The sequence below is a fragment of the Crinia signifera genome, chromosome 4, assembly GCF_055691185.1.
Source record: "Crinia signifera chromosome 4, ASM5569118v1, whole genome shotgun sequence".
NCBI lineage: Eukaryota > Metazoa > Chordata > Amphibia > Anura > Myobatrachidae > Crinia > Crinia signifera.
In genome coordinates, this window is record NC_139220.1 from 21576206 (window position 1) to 21594285 (window position 18080).

The window sequence follows — 18080 nt, forward strand, 5'->3', positions numbered from 1 at the left end:
ACATCCATGCGATGAGCCTACAAGGCCACCGCGTCTGTACAGATGGACGATCTCGTAAGAGGGAGTGGCGAGGTTCTGCATCAACACCACCGTGTGCGGATGGAACTCACCAACTTCACATGGTCTTTCTGCGACCAAGCGGCCGGACAGCCGACCGAACGCCCTCTGTTGTATTTTTTACAAATCCGAACGGAACTCATGCTTCAAACCCATTAAACAACTAGCCAAACTCTATGGTCTCAATTCCTTTCAATTAAATGCTTGTACACCCAAATTTCACTTTACATTAACCCTTACAACATTACAATGTATTTTGTAAGAATGTGGCAGTTTCCAAACTATACCTGCGTTTATGTGTCCCAAAATTTTGCATTCTGCAATGACTGGGTTAATGCATGAAATCTCAGTAGAGGAATGGGGTAATTAAAAGAAATTGACCAGAGGACTCAGTTAATATTGTGTTCAGCGGAAAGTAAATTTGGGGCTGTGCGTACTGATTGCCCCACCGAACGCGGTGCACATGAACTACTGCCCTCCGAGACGTGGAAACTACTTGTTTGGTCCGAAGATCTTGTGAGTGTTGTGTGACGGCCGCTCGGTGAAACCGCACCCATATATACGCCCACATTACGCCCATATTGTCCGAGAGTGTTCGGTGGACATTTTTTGTGTGTAGCGATCCGTCCGAGTGCGGAGTGCCACCATTGCACATGCGCATTGCGTAGTTTACGCACGCGCAATTAGCAGGAATACGTAATCCGAACTAATGTGTACCTGTCAGTCAATCAGAATAACCCCCAGAGTGTACATCTCACACTGTGGAAATATACACCTGACCTGTGCTGCTAATGGTAATCAAAGATCTTGAGGACAGATTGAAGAGGGAATGGAACCTTTGACCTTGCAGGTAATAGTAACATATTGCATAATTGTGGGAAGTATACTTAGCATTATTTATTACTATTACAGTACAATGTAAACAACACCCTTCTTTTCTGTTATCAGCACGCATTCATCAAGGCCAGGCCTGGCCAACCTGTGTCTCTCCAGATGTTGTGAAACTACAAATCCAATGCTTTGCCACAGTTTTAACACTACTTTATAGGAAAACTGTGGTAAGGCATGATGGGATTTGTCGTTTCACAACATCTGGAGAGCCACAGGTTGACCAGGCCTGATCTAGGCACAACGTGGATTTACGTGGGAGGAAAGGGTCCACTTTCCATTTATGGAAGGCCCAAAGTTGTCCTTGAACTACAAGAGCATGGTGGACCTTGTGAACATCTGGAGATCCACAGGTGTCCTAGACATGCCATACAGATTTACAAAATATCATATTATTCTCATTTGTTTTTTAATAGGAGGTAAGTGTGAGCACACGTCCAGAGTTCTAGAGGACAACGAATGTCCAAGGTACTCTTCTCAACTCACATCTGTTGTTTCCTTGGCCTTGACCATCTTCTCCTTCGTTTCATCGATATACTCTTGCTCAGGGTAGATAAGAAAGCCGGTAAAGATACTGTCCGTCCAGTACGGATCATAAAAAAGTCCATTCTGTTCCGAGTAAAAGATCTGCAACCACACTTCGTCTCCTGCTTTCAGAGGAAGGATGGTGGAGCCGGAGGCGATGTCATGGTTCCCCGTGTTAGCGTCAAAAGTCTTTATCCTGTACTGGCCGTTGTGAACCAGGCCGATGGCCAAGTGCTTGTTGGCCAACGTAATGTCATACGTGAAGAAATAAATACCCGGTATGCTACATACGTATTTCCCGCTTGACGTATTGTAATGTCTTCCTTCATTCATCAGGACTTTGTCAAATTTGATGGGCAAGCGCTCTTTGGGGTAACTCTTTGTGACCGCGACAGAAAATGCGGACTTTGCTTTCTTTGTGCCGCAGCTGCATGGGCCTGCCATTCCTGTGTCGCCTTTCTTTCCCTTTGGTCCCTTAGTTCCTCCTTCTCCTGCCTTGCCAGTGTCACCACGAATACCTTTTGGACCCCTTGGCCCAGCTCTTCCTATTGCGCCTTGCTTCCCCTTGAATCCTTGTTTTCCAGGATTTCCAACTCTGCCAGGTGTACCTATGGGAGAAGTATATTCACATGTTTGGTGTGTACTTATACAAAAGATATATCATCGATGTAACGAGGACCATTCATGTATAACTCAACTTTTGGCGATATGCCACTGGACATAACCACATCATCTAACTGGGCATGAGACCATTCAATAAGGAAGGTGACAATTTGCTCATTTTCCTGCGAGGTGCAAGGGAAAATGAATGAGGATATTGTTTGCAATTCCATTGGCACACCGCGCACATAACAAACAAGGGAGTTGCTATTGCATTTATGTAAGAATGGATTGACTGACAAACTTCACCATATTATTTATACATCTGCCAATGCGTCTGCTGATACCAAAGACAACACCCATATAAGATTGGGTAAATCGCTACTTAATTGTATCAGTTTGGCCCTTTGAAAGTAATGGTTATTGCAAGCAAAGGCTTCAGAGGTGGTGCTGCAGCACAGTTCAAAATTCAAATAGTGGAACTGCACCAACTCATTCCAAACTGGCAGTGGGTGTGGCTCCCCTATTTGAATTGTGCTGCAGCCCCCCCTCTGGAGCCGCCAATGGTTATTACTGTATAAGTGATATCACTGGTATTTTTGCACATGCGGACTTATTCTGAATCACACAAAACTGTGGATCCATGTTATATTAATGGTGTAGCTGATTTTATTGATACTGATGCACCCATTCACTAGTTGATTTGAGCCCTTTTCATCCGATTCTGAGGCAGAAATTGAAATTGAATTAAAAGGACCCAAATCGCAATTCTGATCTGATGCGCGGTCCTGTGCGCATTGGATCGGAGACGGGAATTGGCACTGCTGCACCAAGGATCCATTGGACCCCGCAGCCAGGAAAAGGATTACAAACTATACATTGTATGCAAAGGACCGCATACTCCATCCTAAACTCATACCTCCCAACAGTCCCGATTTTATCGGGACAGTCCCGATTGTCAGGGCCTGTCCCGCTGTCCCACCCGCGGGCAGCAGTGTCCCGCGGTGTGGGGGGGCTGTTGGGATTCCCCCCTGTCAGCTGCTAAGCAGCGGGGAATAAACGCTGTGCGCATGCGCACAGCGTCTATTCCCGCAGCCAGGGGGCTGGGGGCATGGCTAAAGGCTCACAGAGCCTCTGGGTCATGCCCCCATAGCGGCAAAATGGGGGCGTGGCCTCGCGGGGAGCCGTGAGTATAGGCCACGCCCCAACTTAGGCCACGCCCCCGAAAATTTCGACGCGCCTGCGGCGCGCAGCAGCAGCATCCCGCCTGCTGGGCATCCAAAGTTGGAAGGTATGTAAACTGAAGGAACTTGGATGGATCTGCGTTTCTGAGTGCCACCAATGCAGGCTCAAATGAGAACGCCCTGACTTTTCCGGAGTAGTGCGTATGCGGAAGGGAAGACTGTTTATGACAGATCTCCTGCTCTTGTAATTTGGTAAAATAAATGGGGGTCATAGCATCCCACTTGCAGCAACATCAGCCACTGCGTGTGACACAGAATCAGCCCGTTTGCTGTTACCCATGCCTGTTCCAAATTTTGGCGGCAGAACAGTTTGTGTGAACAAATTGCCTGATGTCTCACAGATATCATTTTTTCAGCTGACAAAATGGCTGCCACCACCTCATGCAAGTCAAAACCACAGTTCAGACAACCTCTGGATGGAAGTTCTACAGTACCTCCCAAGGTTCACATATCCATGCTTCTGGAACAGATCAGTTACCTTCCTCTCCTTGTTCTCCTTTATCCCCGTCTTTTCCATCTTTCCCGTCTTTTCCCGGAAAACCCATCCTTCCTATGGTGCCAGTATTTCCAGGGTGTCCTGGAATTCCCGGTGGTCCCGGAGGACCGGGTAAGCTGCAGAAAAGCTGTGAGGTGTCTTTGTGGGACTCTCCCTTAGCGGCACTGGTGAGCAGGTTATCAGCGGCGCACTGGGCGGCCCAAACTAGGAGCATCAGAGCGATCATCGCTGAACCTATAGTGAGCTGATAGGGGAAAAAATATTTTTAGAATATGTACGAGTTAAAAAAAAAAGGTTAAAAAAAGGAAAACAACCTTAATGCATCTGACAAAATAAGCTTTCCTGCACTATATTGCTTACTTGTCCAAAACTGATTTGTCTGTCAAAATTAGGGGGTGTGGTCTCGCAGCTAGTGGAAATGCCACTTTCGTGAGACACGCCCCCAAGTTCCATCACTGTGGGGGGATATTCACAGCTCTGGGTCCCTCTCCCATGAAGAAATACTGTGCGCAGGTATGCATGCGGTGGGGGGGTCTGGACTCCTGTGTCACTTGACCCTGCCCTTTACCCAGGGTTGCCTACCCGGAATGACCCGGGAGTCTCCCAAAATTGGGTCCCCCTCCAAGCCCCCCAGAAAAGTGGGCAACACTCCCAAATACTACAAATTGCATCATTTAGCCCCGCCCCTTCCCCGAAGACTCGTGAATTGCTGGATTTTCAGTGCCGGGGGGTGGGGCTTGACATCTCCATCAGGCCACGCCCCCAAAGTGCTGCTGACAGTCTCCTCTCCAGCCGGCTTCTCCCGGAGAGGAGACTTTAAAATGAGGGGGCGGGGCTATAAAGGATGCAATTCACCACATTATCTCCCACATCAAGTCTGCTTCACTAGGAAGCATATGGGATGTGGGAGATCCAGATACTGTTTTGGGGGTGTAGGGCTCAGGTCTCCGAGAACATGGCGCATGCATCGCGTTTCTGGGAACACCTCTATTGTGCATATGCGAACCACCGGAAAATAGTTGCGGTGGCCATTTTACCAGTGTTAGTTGCCGTGGTGCTGCTGGCATCGGACGGAGAGAGAGAGTTGAGTATGACTAAATGAGTGCAGGATGTGCGTTGAGTCGGCCCTCATGGGCAGTGCCGTCTTTCCCATTGGGCACGATGGGCAGTTGCCCAGGGGCCCTAGGACCTAGGGGCCCAGCCCAATGGGAAAGATGGTGGCCGGGGTCCGAGAATCCGCTCACCCTCGCTGGGGGATCCGGGCAGGGGGATCAGGGCGGTGGCGGTAGCTAGAAGCCTGATTCGGCGAAGCTCTATTTGCCGGCGGGGCGGGAAGCGCTGTTGCATTTGAATAGACTGGACGCTGATTGGCTGAATTCAGAAAATCAGCATCCGGCCAGTCTTTGAAAAGGCAACAGCGCTTCCCACCCCGCCGGCAAATAGCGCTTCACCTCCTAGCTAGCAGTGAATTTAATTTCGGAGGTCCGTGTGCCGGGGTTCTGATCACCCTCACTGGGTGATCCGGCAGGGGGATCAGGGCATCGGTGGCGGTAGCTAGGAGCCCGAAGCGGCGAAGCGCTATTTGCCAGCAGGGGGGGCGAGAAGCGCTGCTGCATTTAAAATGACTGGCTGAATGCTGATTGGCTGAATTCAGCCAATCAGCATCCGGCCAGTCTTTTCAAATTCAACAGCGCTTCCCGCCCCCGCCGACAAATAGTGCTTTGCCGCTTCGGGCTCCTAGCTACCGCCACCCTGATCCCCTTCCCCAGCGAGGATGGTCGGATCCCCGCCACCCGGCCACCATCTTTCCCATTAGTGCTATTTGCCGGTGGGGCGGGAAGCGCTGCTGCATTTGAAAAGACTGGCCGAATGCTGATTGGCTGAATTCAGCCAATCAGCGTCTGGCCAGTCTTTTCAAATGCAACAGCGCTTCCCGCCCCGCCAGTTAATAGCGCCTTGCCACTTCAGGGCAGGCTCCTAGCTACCGCCGCTGCCCTGATCCCGCTGCCCGGATCCCCCAGCGAAGATGATCGGATCCCCGGCCGCCGGAAGCTGACTGGCTGCCGCACGGAGCCAGAGAGGTGAGGGTTGGGGAGGTGACTGTGGGCTCCTGGGCAAACTAATTGGGGGGGGGGGTCCAGTGAACTAGGTTGCCCAGGGGCCCTTCCTAATGTTAAGACGGCCCTGCTCATGGACTGCTGTAACTAGATTTCTAACTATATTTAAGCTTTCCTGCTTCCAGTGAAAACGTTATGATATAAGTCCGTTTCCAGACGACCTAGACTTGTCTTATTCCGCAAGTTATTATTGTATTTCCGTTTCCTGAAATATATGGGAACATTCCATCATGAATTCCTCTATCTCTTTATTTGCTTACAGCTTTTAGAATTTGTAATTTCCTGTGGCCGATGTTGTGTCTCTGTCTGTGAGTAGCATCAGTGATGGCTTGCTCGTAGCGACCCAGATGTGCTGTGACTGGCTGCAGCCTTTTTCTACTTAACTCTCATTGGAGTAAATTTACTAACACAGGAATTCTATTGTGGATGGTATGTTGCTACGGGCAACCAATCAGATTCTATTATCTTCTAGATCAGGGATGGGCAACCTTCGGCCCTCCAGCTGTTGTTGAACTACACATCCCAGTTTTAGCGTAGCCAAATAGCAAACCTGTAGCAGGGCATGCTGGGATGTGTAGTTCAACAACAGCTGGAGGACCAAAGGTTCCCCATCCCTGTTCTAGATGGTGCTAAATAAATAAAAATGGCTTGAGGGCTGCAGTCAATTTTCAAATAGGGGAGCCACGCCCACTGCCAGTGAGTCAGTTTGATGGCAGTGGGTGTGGCTCCCCAGGAAGGGGAGGGAGGACAGGCTGCCGCTGTAGCTGCCTCTCTCCCCAGCTCAGCACACAGTACTGAGCTGCTTGTGCTGAGCTGGGGGAGAGAGGCTGTGCTGCACCAGCAGCCTGTCCTCTCTCTCTCCCACTGCTCAGCTCTACAACTGGGGAGGAGGGAGCAGGATCCGACACCCTCCATTAGACCCGGACCCAGGCAAAAAGTACCTGCTCCTCCCCCCCCCCCCGCCTATCCTCCCTTCATGACTTCATCAAACCCGTTTCCAAAGGTAACAGTAGACAGCACAGTGTCTCTATGATTAATGTAATGCCAGCACTAGGCATGGAATAGGTTAAACATACCAGGCTGTGTGTGTGACCCTTGGGGAGCATGTGACTCCGGGATCCAATATCGTGCTTGGGAATGGCAGAGTTAGCTGAATATTGGGTCAGGAAAGGGAGGAGTCTTCCCTCTTTCCTGCTGAAATTTTGGTGAGTGGACGTTTTTCCCTTGAGCTCCCACTTTAGCACCTTTCCCTGCTAGACATGTCCTCGCGGTCCCCGCGCCCACGGCGTTCTGCCAGGCTGCCTGCCCGCTTTGCGGCAGAGGACGCCCAGCTGCCCGCCGCCACGCCGACCGCGCGGCGCCTCACGCAGGTCGGCGTGTGAGGAGGGCCGTGTCTGCTAGACCCAGCCCCCGGGTCGGCTGGTGGGTGGCGTGGAGCCGCGTCGCGGCATGTGTCTGCGGGGGGGGCCTAATGCTGCCTCTGCATCCCCGGCCTCTCCTAGGAGTCGGCGGGGGGGTCCCGGGAGGGGTGACGCAGCGAGGTCACAGAGGAGCGCGTCTCCTCTGTCTGATAGGGGCCTCATTCAAAACCCCCAACCTGCTGCTGGGGCTCAGAGGGCACCGCTTATGCACACGCCAGCCAGGGCATGGGGAGGTGAGGGGGCACGTCAATACCTGGGGATAGCGAGGGATTCCCCGCCGGGGTCCCCGAGGCCACTTCTGCCCACCTTGCTGGGCAATAGGTCCCGGCTTGCCGGGGGTGACGCTGCGGGTGGGGGGCCCAGGGGTTCAGGACATGCTCGGGGCAGAAGCTCTTCCCGCGGGGGTCGACACGGTCGGAGGACTAGTCGTGGCCCTGCGGCGGGATCTGCCGACGTGGCCTTTGACCCCGAGGTGCTCTCTGCTGCTTTGTCCTCGGTTGCTGGGGCTCTGGCTCCCCTGGTGCTGGCAATGCCACGGGACGCGGGTGGTGACGGTGCTAGTGGGAGGTCACCGGCCTCGGCCAGAGGGGTGTCACCCGGGGTTGCTCCCAATTCATGCGGGCCATCCAAGATATGGGCGACGCAGTAGCGGTGATGGAGGGGAGGTCTCCCCGAAACCCTGACACCGTTGAACCCACCCCATGGCGGGCCAGTAGGTGGGGTCCCTCACGCCGGGCCTCGGGCCGCTCAGTCCCCGTCCCTGACGAGTATGATACTGCCATGGCAGAGGATTTCCCTGATGCCGACGGTGTCGACGGTGAGGAGGTCGACACGGCTGACGGTGCTGACACGGACAATGCCACATGGGCTGCTCAGCCAGAGTCGTCAGGTGAGGCCTCTGATGAGGAGGGGGCAGGGTCTGCTTCTGGGGGGTCTTCAGGTAGCTCCCAGGGCACCCGATCTACTTCTTCCTCTTCTTCTGCCAGTGGGTCTGACCACGGCAGCGCGGCAAAGGCCCGCAAGCGGGCTGCTAAGTATGCTAAAAAGGCCGCTGGGCGATTGGCACAGGGGACCAAATGGAGGAAGAAGGCGGCCTTATCGCGTAGGGAACGCAAGAGGCGTAACCTTCCCGGGGTGGTTCACTGCGACTACACGGCAGTGTTGAGGGGCCTTAGAGAGAGCTGTAGGGTTAAAATTCAAAAGGGGGATTTTGTGGATGTATTCAGCCTAACAGAGGAGTCCAAGAAGGCGTTCAAAGAAGCCAAGGGTAAAGGGGGGATAGGCGCGGAGGCATACCGCTCCTATGATAACTGGCTGGCAGGTTTGTGCGTTTTCGCAGCCTGCTACCTTGAGGACAGACCTGAGGAGCATATGAATGTCATAAGGAACATCCATATGGTCCATGACATGCACCTCAAATATGGTGGCACTGCTTGGCGTACCTACGACGAGCAGTTACGATGCAAGCAGGATTGCTTGCACATATTAGATCTGGGGTGTAAGGATGTCGAGGTGTGGATGGAAGTGGTCAGGGTCCATCTGAGCGCAGTCGAGGGTGTAGCTATGGCGGCTGCGGCGGCTGCGGCCCCCTCCACTGTGCCCAGGGTTTCACCGGGCACCCCGCAGGCATAACGCCCTACGCCTGGGCAGGGCCAGCGCCACCACTAGGCAGCTCTAGGCATTTGCCTAGGGCGCCGGCACCTGGAGGGCGGCAGTTCGCCCTCACCCCCAGCATTTAGCGAACGGTACCTGTGAAAAAACGTGCGTCCCCGGCGTCCCTGCTGAGCGCTGGTGCGTGCAGGGGTGTCCGTGCCGCCGGGGGAACCTGCGGCGCTGTTATTGTGTGTAAGCTGGCCGCGGCCGGCGGGGTCCCTACAGTGAATAGGAAATAACTAGCGCGGGTAGCGATAGTTATTTTCTATTCACTGTAGGGACCCCGCCGGCCGCGGCCAGCTTACACACAATAACAGCGCCGCAGGTTCCCCCGGCGGCACGGACACCCCTGCACGCACCAGCGCTCAGCAGGGACGCCGGGGACGCACGTTTTTTCACAGGTACCACCCCCCCCCGGCACCGGGGCGCCCCCACCCCGACTCGCCTGGGGCGCTCCGGTGCCTTGCACCGGCCCTGCGCCTGGGGCCCGGCCTGCTGGTACAGGACAAGCGAAAGGGAAATGTTTTGCCTATAACAAGTCCTCTTGCCAGCTGGGAAAGAAGTGCAGGTTTAAACATGTCTGCATCAATTGTTCAGGGAACCATCCTGCCTCCAACTGCTTTCGGGGCGGCCGCCCCGGCAGAGGGGCAGGCGCAGGTTCCTCCTCCAAGGCGGGTCCCTACGGGAATCCTCGATAGGGCTCATACACCGGTTAGGGTTGAGGCGATGGCCGGCTGGCTTAGCCGATACCCAGATAGGGCGACTGCAGAGTTTTTGTTTCAGGGTTTTAGTCAGGGGTTCCAGTTGCCAGTTCAGGGCGTAGTTAGAGTGGGCTCCTTCAGAAACCTGCAGTCTGCTCGTTCACTCCCTGAGGGAAAAAGTGGACAAGGAATTACAGTTGGGGGGGTATGGCCGGCCCCTTTGCCCAGCCCCCGGTAGATGGCTTGGTTATCTCCCTGGTAGGAGTCGTGCCCAAGAAGGTCCCTGGCAAATTCCGTCTAATTCAACATCTGTCTTACCCTGCGGGTTTCTCTGTCAATGACGCCATCCCGGAGGCATGCTGTTCAGTGGCTTATCAGTCATTTGTCGATGCTCTGGCTATGGTTAGGTCATACGGTACAGGGGCCCATATGGCTAAGATCGATGTTGAATCTGCATTCAGGCTGCTTCCATTACACCCCAATGCTTTCAGGTTAATGGGCTTTCGCATAGGAGAGGAATATTTAATCGACAAATGCTTACCGATGGGGTGTTCGGTATCCTGTGCCTTTTTCGAGAGGTTCAGTACCTTTTTGCTTTGGTGTGTGGAGCAGTCGTCGGGGGAGAGCGGGATCGCTCATTACCTTGACGACTTTCTGTGTGTAGGGCCGGCTAGGTCCACTCGTTGTGCGGCCATCCTGGATTGTATCCGTTTTCTTTTCCGTCACTTCGGGGTCCCGATTGCGGAAGAAAAGACGGAGGGCCCTGTCTGTGCAGGGGCTTTGCTCGCTACCGCGGGATAAGGTCACGAAGCTCGAGGCCATAGACGTTTGTCGCCGAGCCAGGAAAGTCCCATTACGTCAAGCTCAGTCTTTGCTGGGGCAGCTGAATTTTGCTTGTAAAGTTAACCCTATGGGCAGGTTATTTTGTAGAAAGTTGGAACGCGCCACTGCTGGGGTGGCCAGAGCGCATCACCTAGTCCGCCTGTCGAGCGAGATCAGGCGAGACCTGGAGGTTTGGGCGGCATTCCTCCAGCATTTCAATGGTGTGCGGATCTGGTTGGCCCCGGTTGTGGACAATCTCCAGTTGCAGTTGTTCACTGATGCCGCAGGTTCCACTGGTTTTGGTTGTTTTTTAGCGAGTAGCTGGTGTGTTGCTCCTTGGCCCCCTGGTTGGTTTGAGTCGGGCCTGACACGAGACTTGCTGCTGTTGGAGTTGTTCCCCATTATGGTTTCCATGGAGATCTGGGGACCTCGTCTGGCGAACAGGAGTCTGCTTTTCTGGTGTGATAATTTAGGGGCGGTGCACGCCATTAACAACCAGAGGGCCAAATCGCTTGTTGTGTTGCGCGTGTTGAGTCACCTGTTTCTCCAATGTTTGCACTTCAACATATTGTTCAGGGCGCGGCACGTGCCCGGGGTCGAGAACGAGGTGGCTGATGCCCTTTCTCGCTTACAGTGGCAACGCTTTCGGGAACTGGCTCCCGATGCTGACTCTGTGGGGGTTCCCTGCCCCTCTTCTGTTTGGCAGGTGATCGGGCCGGAATGGAGGGGTTAGCCGAGTCCTCCCTGACGCCTGCTACCCTTAGGACATATCGGCAGGCTTGGACGGAGTGGGAGGAGTTCTCTGGAGGGGCCGTGCGTTCAGGTAGGCAGGGGTACAAGCGCTTGTCGTCCTTCTTGTGGCATTTGTACAGCTCTTGCAGGTCCAGGGCAGTGGCGTCCCGCTGTTTAGCAGGGATTTCCTTTTTCTGTAGACTTAAGGGCTATCCTGACTACACAAAAAGTTTCTTAGTTACCAGAGCAATGAAAGGATGGTCCCGTGTTTACCCAGTCCCCCTGGACGTCCGGCGTCCTATAGATGCTTTCATGCTCCCGGCCCTGATGGATGGGGTGGGTCGCTGCGCTGACTCAGAGTACGAGACCCTCCTATTCCGCCTGGCTTTTTCTTTGGCATTCCACGGGGCTTTCCGGGTATCTGAAATTGTAGCGCCAGCTAAGTCCAGAGAAGCAGTCCTTCTGTTGTCCGATGTGCGGTTAGATTCTGGGTCACTATGGGTGCGGCTTAGGCGGTCCAAAACAGATCAGGCGGCTAGGGGAAGATGGGTATCATTAGCGCCCGTGAGTCCGGTGGGGTCTGCCCGGTGGCTCTTGCCTCGCAGTATGAATTGGTGCGGCCGCCCCGCGAGGGCTCTTGCATTATGACAAGTCTCCGGTGACTCTTTATCAGTTTCGCTGGATGTTGCGTCACTGTTTGGCGGGAATGGGTCTCTCCCCTAGGGAGTTCGGTACCCATTCCTTTCGCATTGGGGCGGCCACATCTGCTGCTGTGGCCGGGCAATCGATTGGGGACATTAAGGCCTTAGGGAGGTGGCGCTCTGCTAGCTATAAGAAATATATTAGGCCTCACCTCCTGCCCTGAGCGCGCTGTGCTGTCTTGTTTGTTTTGTTTGGATGCTGAATGATCCTTTGTTACCCCTACACTTGTCCTTCCTACTCGGGGATTAGCTACGCTCTGCTGTTGGGCCATCGTCCGGAGTTTTCTCACTTTTTGCCTGACCTGACGGACTGAATTGACCTTTTAATTCGGCTATAGTCTTAATTAAGAGTCCCTCAGCAGGTCCTGTCCCTTCATATCAATACAACCTTACTAATGGCTTCTTTTTTCTTCTCCTTTTTATAGGTGTGGGGTACGATAGGTTAAAGGTGTGGGTAGTGGGTCACTCCTTTATCTATTGGGCTGCTAGGTTGGTTGCCTCTGGGGAGGGGCCTGAGTTTCCTTGCTCTCAATCCATTAGGTGGTTGGGGGTTAGGGGAATGACTTGGGGCACCTTGAAGTCATTCCTTATGGTGAGTGTTCACAGGTTCGGTGTGCCCGAAGTCCTGGTGCTTCATCTCGGTGGCAACGACCTTGGGAAAATGTCACAATTGAGATTGCGGGCCCGGATCTTGAGTGACTTGGAGGCCATTGGTGCAGCCTGGCCACACTGTAGGTTAGTGTGGTCTTTTATTGTGCCTCCTATTTGTTGGAGAGGGGCCAGAGATGCTAAGGCGGTTGACGAGGCCAGACAGAAGCTTAATTCGGCTGTTGCAAGGTGGGTTTTAGCGGCCGGCGGTGCTGTTATACCTCATGCACGGATTAGGTTTAGGTGCCGTCACCTGTTTAGGCCTGATGGGGTTCATTTAGTACCAGAGGGGCTGTTTATGTTTCTGGAGGATCTGCTTCTGGTTGTTGCTAGGCTGGTGGCGGGGCTGTACCCTGGGATCTGGGTTCATGCCTTGGCGGGAAAGAACGGCAGGTTAATAGTTTTTTAGCCTTCATTACCCGTTTATGCAACGTATATAGATTGTTTTCGGTGCGCTCGCCTATTCATTGACTTAGGCCTTTCGCTCGATCACCCGCTCGGGGGCAGCGAGACCACCTGGCTGGGTGGTAGTCAATGTAGTAGGTCGAGTGGATACCGCTTGGTAGGGTAGTTTGATTACGTATGCTGTGTTTGGGGGTGGAGTTTAGTTTAGTAGCCGTTCTTTCTTGGCCACCATTTATTTAAATTAGTTTAATCAATTCAAAACTAGCTTAAATATTTCAAATAATAAATCAGCTAACAATTTCTGCCAAACCTATGTCTCCGAGTCTTTATTTCAGGTTTAATGTTAAGATAAGTTAAGGTTTAACATGCTAGAGGTACACACACATGAGGTGCTAGGATGTTTAACTGCTACGCCAGGAAATAGGTTTCAATCCATGCGCTGAGTGGCCCATCTTAATAAATTGACCCCTTACAGTCTCAGAATCTCTTGCTTCACTTGATGACCAGTGTTAGCAGGTTACAAACACTTGACACAGAGCATAGAGCACTTGGGCTGAGCTATTCCACAGAGAGCGTGGTAGGGTTTTTCATCCAAAACTATAAAAATAAAATTCTTGCTTAAGTTTCATGAACTGGACACAATAACGGAACACATGTTTCCACTAAGTTCCAGAAAGTAAATTAAAAGCAGCGGCTCCGACGTGTCCTCGCCGTACAATGTATGAGAGCACTCATGGAGTTTATAGAGAAAATAAAATGTTACATATTTCTGGATCTGCACACATGTACAACAGTCTTGGCAGGATACCACCGCCGGAAATAACGTTCTGCAGAACAGTGAAAATAGCAACAGTTATGGAGGATGAAGCTCCTTAAATAACCGGAATATTATTGAAGACCGACTTCCTCCCAAAAAAGACATTTCTACCAGTGCCAGATTAAGGGGGGGCAGTACCCTATCTAGGGGCCCCCTGTGGTTAGCATGTATTTTTCCCACAAAATAATGCATTACTGGGAGTTGATTAAGTCCCATGAGACTTTGCACAAGAGGGCAGAGGCTGAGAGGCTTGTGCTGAGCTCTGATTGGTGGAGCTCATTACATGCTTCTCAAGCCCATGGAGGACAGCAGCAGCGGCCTCGTCATGGGAGGGTTTTTAATTAGAGGCAGCGCAGAGCTTGTCAGCCTGTACAGAGTAAGGTCCAGAGGGACAAACACAGGATTTTCATGTGGTATTTCATATATATATATTTATGTTTATATTAATCCTCCCCTGCAGTTACCCATCGACCAAGTTTATACTGCTTTTACTCTGTGTTTTGACAGTGTAATATTCTCCCGTGCAGTTTGCGGCCAGTAATGACAAGTGGGAGGGGGACCCCCTGTCTAAAGTGGCCACGGGACCCCCGAAGGCTCAATCCGGCCCTGATCTCTACTGATGAAGTGTAATTATAATTTTATTTACTCAGTCTATACGTAAAATAAATAAGGAAATAATCAGCGGTGGTTTTTACCTATGGGCTGCAGCCTCGACATGAGTTTTTCATGATTTTCTTTAAAACAAAACAACAACTTGGTTCATACTTTACCACCCAAGTGGACATAGCATTATATTATAATAGTGTGCCAATCGCAGCGAGCCATGCGACACAGACAACAAAAACCATGAAAAACTCTTGTTGAGCTTATGAGTGTCAGCCATGTACGTGCTGCCGACATTTAGCTTGTCTCAACCTCCTGCATACCTCCCAACAGTCCCGAAAACCGTGGGAATGTCCCGGTTTTCGGGGAAATTCCCGCATCCCTTCTGCGGTCGGCAGTGTCCCACGACGAGGGGTGGGGGCTGTTGGGAGTCCCCCATGTCGGCTGCTGAGCATCGGTGAATAAACGCTGTGCACACAGCTGGGGGCATGGCTAGAGCCTCTGCGTCATGCCCCCATAGCGTCAAAACGGGGGCGTGGCCTCGTGGGAGAGCTGTGAGTATAGACCATGCCACTTTAATTAGGCCACACCACCTGGCATTTTTCGGCGCGCATCCCTCTGTCCCACCTCCCTGAAAGTTGGGAGGTATGCATTGTCTATCTAGGGTATGTTGACCATTCTTAGTTATCGATCTTGTCACTGTTGAACTAGACATTGTCGACCCAGGGACCTGAAACCCTTTGTGACAGATCTAATTGGTTGGAACAGGAATACGACCAGAAGGTCCTTACAAATATATAATAATAGGTGTCGACCTAGTCACTGTCGACCACTAGCGGTCAACCTAGTGACTGTCGACCTAGATATTGTCAATCATCTATATTAGAACCATCACAAAGGGTTCCATTAGCTAATCCTCGGAAAGCGATAAAGTGGCGAGACATAAAATACCTGCCAATCAGCTTCTGTCGTTTTTCAACAAAGCCTGTAACAGGGCAATAAGGAGCTGATTGGCTGATACTTTAACCACACATGATGTCATGGACACATGACATCATGATGTCATGCGCTCAGAGGGCCTCGCCAGCACAAGGCGCACTGCTACTATGTTACGGAACTGGTGTTCGATCTGGGCCACAATGACATTAATCTGTTCCTAATTGCTTCAGTCTAGTCAGCTCAGTTAAGCCTGGACCTGTCCTCCATTTTGTACACAGTCTATTAATGTGCAGCTCTGTTTTTACAAGTTGGAGGTTCCTGAATATATTAAGCAGCAACTCACTCCCAGAATACTTGTTTCTGACAGTTATTAGGATCCGTGGCTTTCACTGCCTGGAATTAATGTGACATTTTCCGTGAGCGATGCCAAGTCTGACAGCAGTAGGAGCGTCTCAGGAGAAATTAAAATGGCCACCAAGAAGAACTCAAAAAAGGGCAGCAACAAATGTGGGCAATGTGTATGTTTCGTTGCATTTAAGGAAATTGTAACTTCAGTGATGAGCTACTGTACGTGTTTTTTGGACCAACACCCGATCATTGAGGGCCTGATTAAGATCACATCCTCCAAGCATGTGGCTGAAGGGAAGAGAAATCGCCGACCATCAAATTATTTTTCTCCCCTTCGGAAATAAAAGTCAGTGAAAGTCCAGGGCCGGCGCTACCCACTCAGCAGCTCCTGCAAAGCAGGGAGGCGCCATGCTGAAAAGGCGCTGTCTCCCTCCCTGCTCTGCTAAAGCTGCCTCAGCCCTCACTGTCCCTGCCTCCTGCACGCTGCCCGCAGCGCCTATCTGACATCGGGCAGGCGGCAGTATAAAGAGCTGCTCCCTGCACCGCGAGTGCACACAGCCTGCACGCCACCCGCAGTGCCTGTCTGACAGCAGGTGGCAGTATGGAGAGGCTGAGCAGCTCCCTGCACCGCGCACACACTGTCCTCCTCCTGTGACCTGCCCCCTCTTACTCACGGACACTTATGCTGAGGCATGTAGCGCGGTCTATGAATGCCTGGATGACATGTCATGTCCGGATCTGCCCCCTACCCATTGCTCCCTGTACCTGTCAGCTATCAATCAAATGATGAACAGGCAGCAGCGCCGCATCACCTTCCTTCCCTCTTCTCAATTGTGCTGTGCCAGTGCCGCTGTCAGTCCTCAACACTCCGCCCCCTCTATCTCCTCCCCTCTTCTTCCATCTCTCCCCTCCTTTCCCCCTCAGTCACGAGAGGGGTGGCCATACACGCTGAAATAGCAGCGTGTGATGCGATGTGCACTCCTGCGGGCATCGCATTGCACAGTACAAAAAGTATGTGCTGCACATACTTTTTGTACTGCTTTCGGATCGCATCGCACACACATTGCATGCATGCCGTGCGATGTGATCTAGCCCTTAACGTATGCGTATTGTGGACACAGCACTGAGATGGTGTATGCTTACATGTACATGCACCCGAGATCCTTTGTAGGATCGCATGTTGCATATGCTACCACAATCGGGCTGCAGCTTGTTGCAATGGCAATGTGAAAGGGCGCAAAATATACAGTTTGCAGGAGGGCGCCGGACACCCTAGCACCGGCCCTGAGTGAAACGCCCTTTTATTTCCATCGCTGCTCGCCGAAACGGGGAAAAAGGCTGCGCCAGCCAATCACCTCCTAACTGTCAGCTATCACATTTCAGATGCTGATTGGCTGGTGCACCACTTAAAACTTGTAAATGAGTGGTAACAAGAATATCGCTCATTGTTAAATCTGCCTCGTAGCGTGGTCATTGCATACTTGCCTACTTTTGAAAAGTAATTTCAGGGAGATTATAGCAGGTAATAGAATTTTGAGCAGCGTCCCATTGAGGGGGCGTGTCATGGTCCACCCAGAGGGCGTGTCTAGTTCCATATATGGAGAGATTGTGAAAAGAGATTGTGAACATGGCACCTAGAAGCGTAGGTGTGTACTGCTACATCTGAGAGGAATCTTTTAAAATGACTTATATCCAAATGTAGATGATCCCCAAAGCAGTTAGTAAGAGCTACTATACTTGGTAAAGTGCTGGGAAATGGTGCTGATGATTCAGTGTAAATGTATCTATCTCTCATTCTCCTTTTTTCCCCAAACATGTAACAGTGTAATGTGGGATAGGTGACATGAGGGAGATTGCTAGACTAATGAGGGAGAGAGGGAGATTGCTGCTGTGTCAGGGAGTCTCCTGCAGAATGCAGGAGGGGAGGTAACTATGGTGTAACAGTGTAATGTGGGCTAGGTGACATGAGGGAGATTGCTAGACTAATGAGGGAGATTGCTGTTATTTCAGGGAGTCTCCTGCAGAATGCAGGAGGGGAGGTAACTATGATGTAACAGTGTAATGTGGGCTAGGTGACATGAGGGAGATTGCTAGACTAATGTGGGAGAGAGGGAGATTGCTGTTATTTCAGGGAGACTCCTGCATAATGCAGGAGGGGAGGTAACTATGATGTAACAGTGTAATGTGGGCTAGGTGACATGAGGGAGATTGCTAGACTAATGAGGGAGAGAGGGAGATTGCTGTTATTTCAGGGAGACTCCTGCAGAATGCAGGCGGGGAGGTAACTATGGGTCATTGTGCGGCGTACATATATCTCTACAGAGAAAGTGTCACTGGAGTATAGAGGTTTATTACTTAGTTTG

At 51.8% G+C, this 18080-nt stretch overlaps 1 protein-coding gene across 2 annotated transcripts in view; it reads right to left on the minus strand.

Moving 5' to 3' along the window:
- Window positions 1-1162: 1162 nt before the first annotated feature.
- The window catches only part of C1QTNF2 (C1q and TNF related 2), a 30375-nt gene continuing 13457 nt past the window's right edge, over window positions 1163-18080 (minus strand). For both annotated transcript variants that reach the window (XM_083181396.1, XM_083181397.1), the window contains exons 2-3: window positions 3793-4054; window positions 1163-2078 (exon numbers count right to left, since the gene is read on the minus strand). In XM_083181396.1, coding sequence (XP_083037522.1) covers window positions 1423-2078; window positions 3793-4036 — 900 coding nt within the window. In that variant the 5' untranslated portion in view covers window positions 4037-4054 and the 3' untranslated portion in view covers window positions 1163-1422. The remainder of the gene's footprint in view (window positions 2079-3792; window positions 4055-18080) is intronic.